Below are 12,719 nucleotides of genomic sequence, written 5' to 3'. Positions count from 1 at the left end.
GACACTAAGGAAAAATGGTATTGATTCTGTGCCTTATTTCTTCTCTAAATAATTTCCCAGATGATGTCATTAGGAAATAAAGATAAACCTATTTGAAATGCCAAAGTCTGTCTTTACATATAATTTAGAAAAAGGACGAATGTTAAAAGAGTTTGATTATACATTTTGTGTTAGAGATGCTTCCAACCCAAACGGTAAACCATACACTAGCCTGTTTATTCATTTGTCCTCCGCTGTGCTTTAGGCCGCCTTGACCATTCAGGATAGCCACATCGAAATCCACAAGATGGTCCTCCAGCAGCAGGAGAGCCTGACCCCCAGCCACTCTTTGCGAGGCGGCCCCTTTCAGGACCAGGAAAAGTCCCGCAACCTGGAGAAGCAGCGTGAGGAACTGGCTAACATCCACAAGCTTCAACACCAGTTCCAGCAGGAACAGCGGCGCTGGCACCGCAGGTGTGACCAGCAGCAGCGGGAGCAGGAGGCCAAGGAGAGCTGGCTGCAGGCGCGGGAGCGGGAGTGCCAGTCACAGGAGGAACTGCTGCTGAAGAACCGCAGCGAGCTGGACCATCAGCTCCAGGAGTACCAGCAAAACCTGGAGCGGCTGAGGGAGGGTCAGAGGATGGTGGAGAGGGAGAGAGAGAGCATGCGCGCCCAACAGGGCCAGCCGTGCCCCTGGAAGCACAGCCGGCAGAGCAGCCTTCCCGCAGCCTTTCCACCAGGATGCAAGGAGGTATGGCTCTTCCAGAGTGTTGCGGCAGCTTTCAAAGACAAGCCTAGTCCTGCCCGATGCTAAACAAACACCTGTGTTTTTCGTTGTTGTGTAAGCGCTCACAAGAGGGTCTCAAATTTGTAGATAGTAAAAGCCAGGAGCTTTCTGAAGCAATGCATGCAGCTTGACTTAAAACATGGAGATTTTAAAGGCCTAGGTCCTATTGGGTCATTGTACTCAAAAGACACCTTTCCCCAAGGAAGGAACATAGAATCAAGTTGACCCAGTAAGGTGAGGGCAGGTTTGCCCTAGGAACACATTCACTGTGAGCATGCCATTTTTCCAGTATTTTAAGGACCCTGTTTATATAATTTATCCCAATGTGATATAATAAGAATATTCTATCATCTATGATTCATGTACCTTTTATATCAATTAGCTATGGATATATATTTTATGCAAATAAAACACTATTCTGTTATGCTAAGCTTATTCTCTCTTTGTGAATTGGATAGATTAAATTCAAAATCTATATCACTAATAATAGTTAACATGAGTTGCACTGTCACCATAATAGGGCTCAAGGAGGGCCTCTCCAAAAAAAGAGGAGAGCTCTACTCCACTTTCCAGGCTCTTAACATATCACAGAAAAGAATTTAAGGATGTCAGGTTTTAGCAAAGAGGAAGTACTTTGTTAGAAAGTGAAAGGCAAAAACCAAAAGAAAGTGAAAGTGAAGATGGGTTTTCAGAGCAGTATACTTGTGCTGTCCAGGGTCAGAAGCAGCTCTGGGGTCTCCGGCTCTTCTTTTACAGGACGCTTTGTGAGAGGTGAGCCTGGGAAGGTAAGTGGGAATGGTCTCAGCCTGGTGATTATGAGGCCCTTTACAGGGGCCTGGCCCTTCTCAGGCCTGTAGTCAGTGTTGTCTCCTCTATCTGATCGCTAGAGGGGTTGGGAATGTATCCTAGGTTATAGGTTTCTAAAAATATTACATCTCCCTTTGTTTAGTCTGAATATACATTGTGTAGGCTAACAGTGCACTTAAGCTTAATCAAAATGAGGTAATTTTCATAGATGAGTGAATTTATAGTAATTCGAAGATTCGTACATTTGTCAGTGATTATTCATTTTCTTCTTTGCTGGATTCAGTTTGCTCCAAGCCTGGAGGAAAAACTAGCCTGGGGAGAAAAGGTGTGAAGAGCTTTCCCATAGGCTCTGGGGTTAAAGAGTCAGTTTCTTTTCCTTCCCTTTTTGTTTCCTTTCTACCTCTTTTCTTTTTTTCTATCTTGCCTGAATGCTAATTAACAGCATAGGATATATCTGAGTAGGATGAAATCTTTCAGAAGATTCGTGTTTCCTTTGCATCCTCTCAAACAATGCTTGGCAGTTCCACTCATCCCTGAAGTTTAGTTTCTTGTGCTATGTGTGTTGCATGTACGCTTTTTATTGATAATGCATAAAGTTACAAAAGCTAACGAGTTTATAAGAAAGAACTGTTGCATCTGATTTTTCCTTCAAGTTTGCTAAATTACATTTATTGCAAATTCCTTGTTTTCAATTTTTTTATTTAGTAAAAATTAAAATGCTCTGTCTTTGATTAAAATAAAGTGGAAACTCTTTAATAGTATAGAACACTGCAGCTTTGTTATAAAAGACATTGTGCTTAGTGAATTGAAATTTTTAGTTTTAGCTCAGTTAAATGGAATGGGAGGAAAGAGCAAATGGTAATATTCTTCTTAACCTCACTCTTATTGAGATTGTGATTGTGAGATTCTCTTAGAAATAAACAATTGATGACATTTGCATAAGTTGCTAGAGAAATTATAGTATTTTTTTGTATTTCTTCACACAGGTAATGGAACTTAATCGATCTGAGGGTTTGCGTCCTGAAAATTCACTCCTCATTCATGAAACTTTAGTACAAATGTCACTTAACACTTTCAGTAAATCAAGTCCATCCGGCATCCACAAGGATGCAACTTACCCCCCAAATATGTCTAATTCCGATTTGGTAAGGACTAGTGAAAGTCAAGTAGACTTGAAGACGGATGTTTCTCAGCCTTCAGATGTCAACCATGAACTATGGACAGCCGTTGGGCCCTGTCATCAGATACCTCCTCTCCACGAAAGCAGCAAGGATTCTTGTAAATATGGTAATTAACACCTTACACGTCACATGTGTAGTTTCAAGAAGAAATTGTTTCTCTGAATGATTGGATCCTCTGTAGAGAAATTCAAAGTGAGCCCTAAAATGGGAGTATCTTGGTGATAATGAGCTGGAGTCTGTAGCACACACTTTTCTGTGGGGAAGTCTAGGAATGGCCTTGGCTCAGAAGCATCTAGACAAGCAAAATCACGAATGCAGGGCTTAGGGAATGATACCAACACAAAAGAACCAGACAGTTTTCAGACCTGTGGGCCCAAAGGGTAATGTCCCCTTAAGAGTGAAGCAACTTGATCTTTATTCCCCACTGTAGACCCTGCTATATCCCGACACGCATATCCGTTGGCTCTCAGAAATAAAAGATATGAACAGGGTTTGCAGTAGGACTTTATAGTCTATCATGGCAATTTCCTGTAACGTTAGTGAAATCTTCCGTACTGCTATTAAACACCCAAAATGAAACTGTTAACATCATTTGTCATTGTAAAAAAAGGTGTCGTCTCTCCATAAGTACCTCATAAAGACACAATTTGCTAATCCCATTAAAGCATTTGCCAAACCTAAAGGAAGGGCAGCTCCAGTTTCCAACTCAACGTGAATCCAAATGATTTAAATCGATGTCTATTATAAATTGTTTTCTGTGGGATATGAGGTAGGGAATGAGAAGAACTTGAAACCTCTCTACTGAAAAACAGATGGTATGCAATAGAATAAACAAATGGCCAGCCACATGGACCTGAAATAAATCACTGACAGTAAAATGTTTTAGAAACATAAAACAAGCAGTATATAGAGATCTTTAGGACTGGACATGGACTTGTGTCTGAGACTAATATATATTCTTAGTTTGTCAGTTGGGAGGATCAGTTTTCAGCAACAAAATGACTTGAAGGTGTTGAGCATCTTCCAATTTAGAGAATCATAATTCTGATACTACCTGCATGTTGATTTATTGCTGATACAGAAGATCTTGATTCTTAACAGTGGTTAATTCTTTACTCCACTTAGCCACTGCTGTGATGTTCTTCCTTCTTGTCAGCATGTAGGAGAGAATGAAGTCGTTCTTAAAAGTATCATTTCAAATGTTCCTTAAATAAAAGAGAACAATACTTTGGATTTATAGTTTTGATTTAAAAAAAAGGCCAAGGAAAATTTATAAAATCGAACCCCTTTAATGTATTGTCTTGCAGTGTAATACCATGGAGACCACACTGCAGGGGGCTTTTTCTAGGCACATGTTGCTTCGCTCTGCTGATTCATTAACTTGCTATTTACAGGGCTTTATGTGTTTTTGTCAGTGTGGTTTTGCATCCTGGCTTTCGTATAATTCAAAAACTCAGTTTGAGTTTAACCACATTCGGCTTTTGTTGAAGAGAAGTATTTTTCTCTTACTTGTTTTGTGTATCTGCCATCTTTTTCTGTTGCCTTGTGCTTCAAAGTAGAAGGCTTTTTAACATTTGGCAGCATACCCACAGAAGATAGAAAATGTACCAAGGAAATAAATAGTGATTATAGACAAAACTATTCTATCTGCCTGTAAAGAGTTAAGTAGGGCCAAGAGAAATGCTGAGAAAATGGACTTATGCTTAAGAAATTGAATGTCCAGTATTGGCCAAGGACCCTCAGCACATTGACAGCAGGGAGGAAAATCAACTTGGCCTGAATCTCTCAGGAACATCCTGCTGTATATAAGTACAGATTAGCTCAGAAATGCTATGTGCGCTGTTAACCACCAGCATTTTGCAACCGGTCAAAAACCCTATTTATATTTGTTTATTTAAGCATGATAAGCAATTTCTGGAAGAGACAAAAGAACAGGGAATAGGAGGTGATAGGGAAGTAGAATGAAAATGTTATGTATTTTCTTAAGAGAGCAGTCAGGGCCAGATAATGTTATTGAAATGGCTCTAGAGCTTTTACAGTACTTTAAATTGAAAGTAGCAGGACATCAGCTGCTGGCCAAAGTCTCAACTGGGGTGTAGGGGCAGTGATGGAGGGGGCAGGGCTGGCGGAGGCAGGCCCCTGGTGTGCTGGGTGGTGAGGAGCACAGTCTGCGTGCTGGAGTCAAGGTCAAGGCAGGGTGACCAGCGCCTTTCACAGTGCACTACTGAATCTTTGGATGAGTGGTCATCAATGACCACTACTGAGAATCCCCGTGGTTCACAGTATGCTGGCCAACAATGTTTGCCCATAATGTTCTGGGCTGGTGAATTTGTTAAACGTTCATTTAACCATCAGCTGTGCTGATTATTTCATCCTTAGGCCCTAAGGTCAGCTGTTTCAGGCAACACCTTAAGGATGGTTTGCTTTCTGGTCTGATCCAATATTGTGTATGAGCCCAGTTCAGATCAGCAGACATGTGAATTTCTGGAACATTAAGGCCAATGCAAGAAATTGTATGTAAACAAAATTTGTGAATGTGTTTAGAAGTCACGTTTCAGAAGTGTGAAATTTTCACGTTTTTGTATTGTTTGTTTTTTGATTTCCTCCCCCAAAATCCAGTCTTACCAGTCATTTTATGCTCTCTGTGCTCTTATTTTGCTTAGTCTGAATTACCCTACCACCAATAACTATATGGCACATCATTATTTCATTCACTAAGGGTTTACATGGAGACTCTCCTCTACTATGACAACCCACTGACATGATTCTGTTATCTCCATTTGAGAGGGAAACTAGGATGCAAAATGGTCACACAGTGTGTCCTAGATCACACAGCTAGGAAAGGGAAGAACCAGGCATCAAACCCAGGAAGACTGGCTCTGGAGCTCATGCTCTTGATGATTGCATTATAAATTATTGATTTCTAGAGAATCGTGTTGAGTTGTGCTTTTAACTGAAGTTGCAGTAGAGAGAAAATAAATTAATTTGTAATGCCTGGCAGAATGTTCATGATTAAGGGCCAGGTTTTTGTTTTTGTTTATTTCCTTCCCCTCCCTTTCTTTTTAATGTTAGCATTTGGAAACAATTTCTCAGTGCTTTGGATCGCTGTGGCCAGCCAGCAATGCATGGGGCTTGAGCATCTTCAGATATCATAAATATCCTTTAGTTTCCCTTTTCCTCCCAAGGCATACTGTCTTAAGAGTACTTTGTTTTCTAATGTTTAATAATAACCCCATGTTATTTGCAAATATTTTTAAGATGGCACTCTCAAGTGTAGTTTGGGAAGTTATTTCATGGACAAAATTTTTGGATGTTTGTATATTAAATCCAAGTTCATATTTGACTTTATTCATAATAGAAGAGACAGTTGATTTAAAACCTTTTTCTGCTCTCTTCTGAGGAACACCGGCCAAAACCACACACACACACACACACACACACACACACACACAATTAAATTGTTTTAAGTAATGAAGTCTCTGGGGGCAATTGCTGTGTAACTGGCCCGGTGAGATTCTCAACTGCATTACCCCTAAAGGAAAAAAAATTGCTGCTGTGACTTTTTTTCCTTCTAACTTGAAAATTCTAGAACAATATATTTAATGCATCTAGTAGTTTAAATTATTTGTCATTGGTTAATCAATAAAGAAAACATTTTATGAAAATCTGAAATCTTCATAGTGTTCTCCTTCAGCTATATTTCTATCTATATCTCTCTACTACATTTTCAGGTTATCTAAACAATTCTTTTTGATGCAAACAAAATTTTGTGATGCATATGATAAAATTTTTATCAAGACTCAAATTTTATATGGTAATCCTGTAGTACTGAAAAAAAGAGAATAACTTGATTAAATTTGAGTGCCCAAATGGTGTTCTTTTACCACATATTAAATTTTGGTACCCAGAAAAATATTTTCACAATTTAAAGCATTGTCTTCAGATTAATTCATCTTGGCCATGTTGTTTTTGTAAAAAATAAATATAGACAGCTGTGTTAAACATTCAGAAACCAGTTTTTTTTACATAGAAAATTTTCAAATGAAAAGCTATGCTATAGTTAGTATTTAAGCAACAGTCTTCAAAAAGTGAGAATATGGTAATTTCCAGCGTTTCAAAAATATTCCATAATTCAGAAATTGGCACCTTATCTGTGTAATCTGTGTAGAGAGAAGCTTTGCCAAAGACCTTCAGGCAATTTCCCATGCAACTGAAATCGGCATTAGATACCATAAACTTGGCGGACAAAGGTGCATTTGAGGAAGGAGTTGTATAAGTTTGCTAGGGCTTCCATAACAAACTACCTCAGGCAAGTGACTTAAACAATAGAAATATATTCCCTCACAGTGGGGAGACTAGAAATCTGAGATCAAGGTGGTGCATGGAGGACTGGTTTCTTATTTATTTTTTCTGTTAATTTATTTTTATTTTTATTTTTATTTTTACAGACTGCATTTTGATTCATTGTACACAAATGGGATAGAACATTTTCATTTCTATGGTTGTACACCATGTAGATTCACACCCTTCATGTACTCATACATGTACATGGGGTAATAATATCTGTCTCAGTCCACTATCTTTCCTTCCCCCACCCCTGCCCCATTTTCCTCTGCACAATTCAAAGTTCCTCCATTCTTCTCTTGCCCCCTCCCTGGCACCTCCCCCCTCGTTATGTATCATCATCCACTTATCAGAGAAAACATTTGACCTTTGGTGTTTGGGGCTTGGCTTATTTCACTTAGCATGATATTCTCCATTTCCTTTCATTTACCAGCAAATGCCATAATTTTATTCTTCTTTATGGCTGAGTAATATTCTATTGTATATATGTATATATATACCACAGTTTCTTTATCCATTCATCAATTGAAGGGCACCTAGGTTGGTTCCACAATCTAGCTATTGTGAATTGAGCAGCTATGAACATTGATGTGGCTGTGTCATTGTATTTAAGTCCTTTGGGTATAAACTGAGGAGTGGGATAGCTGGGTCAAATGGTGATTCCAGTCCAAGTTTTCTGAGGAATCTCCATACTGCTTTCCAGAGTGGCTGCACCAATTTGCAACTCACAAGGACTGGCTTCTTTTGAGCACTTCTCCATGTGGTTTGTGGATAACTCTTCTCCCTGCGTCTTCATGTCGTCTTCCCTCTGTGACTTTTTACATCCTGATCTAGTCTTATACCCATCACATTGCGTCAAGGTCTGTGCTAATGACCTTGACATTTAAAGGCTCATTTGACATTTAAAGGCTCTTTAAAGGCTCTGTCCCCTAATACATTTGGAGATACTTGTGGTTAGGGCTTCAATATGTGAACTTTTAGGGGACACAATTCAGCCCTTAAAAGCATAAAGTGATTATTTTAAATGTTCCAAAAGCCTCAATTTTTTAATGCCCAAAGTTGAACTATAATTTACCTGCATTGTTAATTTTTTGACTTGATTAGGGTAGTGTTTTGAATTTTGTTTTAAGAAATTGCTTGATGACAAAATTATATCAACATAGAAGTTAGGGCAGAAAAATATAGAGTCTGTAGGTTCATTTCCTACTTAGATAACCTAAACAAGAAATCTGTGTTTGCCATTTGAGGCCTTAGTTAAGGGGCTTTGGGAATTTTGAGCTTTCTGGGGAGGGGTATTAGATGTTTCTGTTTGGATCACTTAAATGAAAACTGAAGGGTTGGGAACCTTCATTATGACATTGAATATCTATATGAGTTTGAAGAAGTCAAAATTGAAAAACATTGGACCACTCTTTCTTTCTTCTAGAATCTTGACTCTCATATTAGATAATATGTAATAGAAACCATAGGATTGATTGTTTTGGGAAATCTACATCATGATGGAAGTAGAAAGAACTGGATTCAAAGGCTTTGTTTTAATCTTCCTCTTTGACAAATGTGGCTGATTGACTTTAGCCTTTTGCAGATTTTGTACTGGGAAAAGGAAACATGACCTTTGCCTGGTAGAGCCTGGTGAGCCACGAGTGCTTACTGCCAGCTTCCTGATGGTGTATTTTCTGGGGGCAGTGGGCCCTGTAAGCCAACTGGGCCAGGGCCATCCGCCTTAGCACATGGAGCCCAGTACACAGCAGGAGAGCAAAACCAGCAGGTGGGTGGACTGGGGGGCAGCCAGCCAGCCAGCCATGTGGCTGCCTGTTCATCCTGCCCTGCTGCCAAAGTGGGTGTCCATTTAGTAAGACTGGTTCTAGAAGTTAGGCCTGGCCTTGAGTCATCCTTAGCTCAAAAAGTGAACTGCGTGCACACACACACACACACACACACACACACACACGTCGCCTCTCAACCACATATTTGACCTCTCTAGAATGACATGATCTTATTCTCAGAGTGATTAAGGGTTAGGCTTAGAAGGGAAGTTTTTTGTAACCACTTATGTACCAAATGTGCCTGAAGGATAAAGCCTGCACCCTTCCATCACAGTGACATGTGGGGCAAAGATCCAACACCAGCAAAGCAAGCATCGCCCTCCCCAGGTATCAGAATCTGGGGACAGTCTTCCTCATCCTTATCCCCAACCGACTGTGAAGCTTCCGCCTTTAGGTCCCATTTGAAATATGGAATATTCGGTTGAGTACTGTTTTATGTTTGCCTGAAGAATCTGGCCATCAGGTTTAGACAGTGGCATCGTATCGTAAACAGTGTTTGTGGATCATCAGATCTTTGTGGCAGCTAGTCAACATGACATTGTGACTTTAATGCAGCCATAGGCAATAGATAAAGAGTGTGCTCCCCAGGTGCAGTGATGCATGCCTGTAATTCCAGCGACTCTGGAGGCTAAGGCAGGAGGATTGCAAGTTCAAGTCCAGCCTTAGCAACTCAGTGAGGCCCTAAGCAACATAGCAAGGCATGGACTCAAAATAAAAAATAAACAGATCAGTAGTAAAATGTCTCTGTGTTCAAACCCTAGTACAAAAAAAGAATGTGCTAGCTATATTCCAATTAAACTAACTTTTTTGTAAAAAGGGGAACTATAATTTGCCTACCCCAGAAGTTGGTTTCCAAACTTGCCCCTCTCTACTTAAGTTGAGGGTTGATGAAACACTCCCCCTAGTTTGGAATGTTCATCCAAATTAATTCCCCTTTAGATGAATTACTAATGTGATATTATATGGTACTTCATGCCATTCAAAACCATATCTGAATTCATGATCTCATTTGCTCTTTACAACAATCTCCTGAGATCATGGTTACAGTCTTTGTTTTCCAAATAAGACAAATTTTCTTTCACTCTTTTCAGTGAACACATGAATTCAGATAGATTGAATTAAGTGTATTTGATAAGTTAAAGCTCAGTGGTTGAAAACTTGGAGAAGCATTCTCCCAGATTCCCACTCCCTGTGATGGTGTTGGGGAAGGCCCCAACTATGAAACTAATGAGAAGATACATGAAAGGGATTTGTTGCTAGAAACCTGGTTATTGCAACTCAATGCATGTCAGGGTTTCCTGCAGCATGCAATAAAAACACAACTTTCTCTGTATAGTGATCTGATATGAATCAGGATTTGTCTGGAGCCTGCAAACTTGTGTATCAAATGTTCTTCTTAGGTGATTTTGATGCATCCAGCCTGACGTATGATCCTGTGTCCCTGTACTGTCAACATGTTGGGCTTAATGTTCCAGGACCTCAGTTCAAACCTTAACTCTGGCTTCTACTGCTGTGTGCTCTCTTAGTTTCCTCCAAAGGAATGGAAATGTTAATAGGATTAAGGAAAAGGCCTCAAATGTCCTGGGGATCCAGTGAACATCAGTTTCCTTCCTACATTCTGTAAATAATTTATTTTAATTGTGATCCAGAGGTAGCCTGCTAATAAAATGAAAGTGTCTTCTGAATGCCACTAGAAAGCTAATGGCTCAAAATGTGATAAAATTAACTGTAAATTGGGGATTTTTTTTTTCTTTTTACTCAGAATGGGAATAACTAGACTAGAAGGAGTGACTATCTTTCTGTATTTGTCTGATTTGGGGGCATTTATTAATGCATCACCAGAATTGATCCAGGGAGGAAGCCCTGAAAGCACAGTATTTTCTTCCCTTCTTTCCTCCCTGTGGTGGAACAAGTTTTACCAACCATTTTCACAGCCAAATGTAAGCGCTCAGATGTAGGGCACTCTGCAACAAGACTGAACATCTCAATTTAGGATGGAGGGCTTCCATATCGAGACCATCCAACCCTTGTTGGTAGCTTCCTATAAATATACTTTGGTTCTGGAGTAGGCTCTCCTACTAGAAAGAATATGTCAAATGCATCCAACAGGAGTACTCTGAGGTAAACCATTTCTTACTTTAAATTTTAAAATTCCATTCTGGTTTACGACCTTAATCTCTTTGAGTTTGATTATCCTGAAACAATTTGTCCTTGTTACTCCTGGATAAACTGATAAAAATCAAGCTTCAGAATCACCAGGAAGCAACTTTTATTAGCACTTATAATTTGAATTAATTATGTGTGCAGTAATTTATGTAATGTCTGTCTGCCCCACAAGAGACTAAGCTGACATACATTGAGTGGAACATTGTTTGTATCTTCTTTGTTCATTGCTCAGGCACTAAGCACAGTGTTTGGCATATAATGCACAACTGAAAAATATTTATAAAATTAATGAAGGAGTTGAGGTGTACATTGTTTAACAGAGTGAGAGCAATTATGAGCTTGAGCCACACATTGTAAGAAGTTGAGAAAAGATATCAGAGCTATGGGGTGGTAGTGGTTGATGCAGGCCCAGCGGGCAGGGTGAGTGCCTTCGGCCAGCTAAGGGGAATGACTGTTTCCAAACGTCCCTCAGGCGGGTGCACATTATATTCCATCTGATTAAAATCGAACCCTCTTTAAGGAAATAGAATGTGCAGGTAACTGCAAGATCCATGCCCTTTAACATCCTACTGAATTCTTGGTAGCAAGCAGACTTGAGAAAGTACAGACTTTTTTTTTCTTCCTCCTCACTAATGATATAAATTGGTTTACTGACATCCAATACTATTAGAGTAAGAATTCCTCCTGGAACTCGAGAGAGCATCTCTTTATATGAGTAAGTTTTCCATTTAGATCGTTATACATATAGCTCCCATATGGTCATATGTGGCCAGTGGAAAAAAAGTTAAAATGTATTTTTCATAAAATGCTTTAAGTTAACCTCGACTTGTAGACATGAATCCATTGCTGTCTTTGTAGGGAGTGGACACATAAATGATTTACCATGTAACTGTTGTATCAGTAACAATGAGTCAGCTTATCTGTTCATTGTCTTATTTTTTTTTAAACATAAAGTATGTGGAACACCAGTAAATTAAGCATGGGTGGCTAGCTTGACACCAATGAAACACTTTCTTAAACCCTTTTTCTTCTGCTAAATCCTATTTAACAGTCCAGTGTATCTCCCCAGGCAAAACAATTAGTATTTGCTTAGTTAAATACATTCCTAAAATGCGGACCAATTTCTCTGGCATGGCATTCTATTTGTCAACCTTAAAATGTTGCCTGACAACTCATATTTATTACAACCATCTTAAAATTAAGTGTGGTGGTATCTTCAGAAATATATTCCTTTGCTTTACCCCAGACTAATGGACTGCAAGACACTTATGTTCCTAGCCTGTCACTTCTGAGACAAAACTGGCTAAGGACAAGTAATTGTTCTAATCAGGCCTTGGGCCAGATAATAAATAAGACTGCCTTAGTTTTGATCTGTGGAGATGTTAATTTGCTACAATAAATCACTGTTGCATTCCCTTGGATAAGGGACCAGAGTATCCATTCTCTTTTTGGAGAAGGTATTAATTCAACTTCATTTGCAATGTTAATACTTGATCTGAAGATTCACCTAAGGGAAAATAGACTTGCAACAGCTCAAATTATGAGGGATAGGAGTAATTTCACAGTAAGGCTGTTTAAGATCTAATTGTTTTCATGGTGACTCTTTTTCCATCACTCTCTTTGTACAAA

The 12,719-nt window shown here is 39.3% G+C and overlaps 1 protein-coding gene across 5 annotated transcripts in view; it reads left to right on the top strand.

The window, feature by feature from the left end:
* Arhgef28 (Rho guanine nucleotide exchange factor 28) overlaps nt 1–12,719 on the top strand; it is a 309,587-nt gene that overhangs the window by 276,949 nt on the left and 19,919 nt on the right. For all 5 annotated transcript variants that reach the window (XM_047556977.1, XM_047556976.1, XM_047556975.1 and 2 more), the window contains 2 exons: nt 245–730; nt 2,560–2,860. In XM_047556977.1, coding sequence (XP_047412933.1) covers nt 245–730; nt 2,560–2,860 — 787 coding nt within the window. The remainder of the gene's footprint in view (nt 1–244; nt 731–2,559; nt 2,861–12,719) is intronic.

Source organism: Sciurus carolinensis, chromosome 6 (assembly GCF_902686445.1).
Source record: "Sciurus carolinensis chromosome 6, mSciCar1.2, whole genome shotgun sequence".
NCBI lineage: Eukaryota > Metazoa > Chordata > Mammalia > Rodentia > Sciuridae > Sciurus > Sciurus carolinensis.
This window is presented reverse-complemented; position numbering and strand designations above follow the sequence as displayed.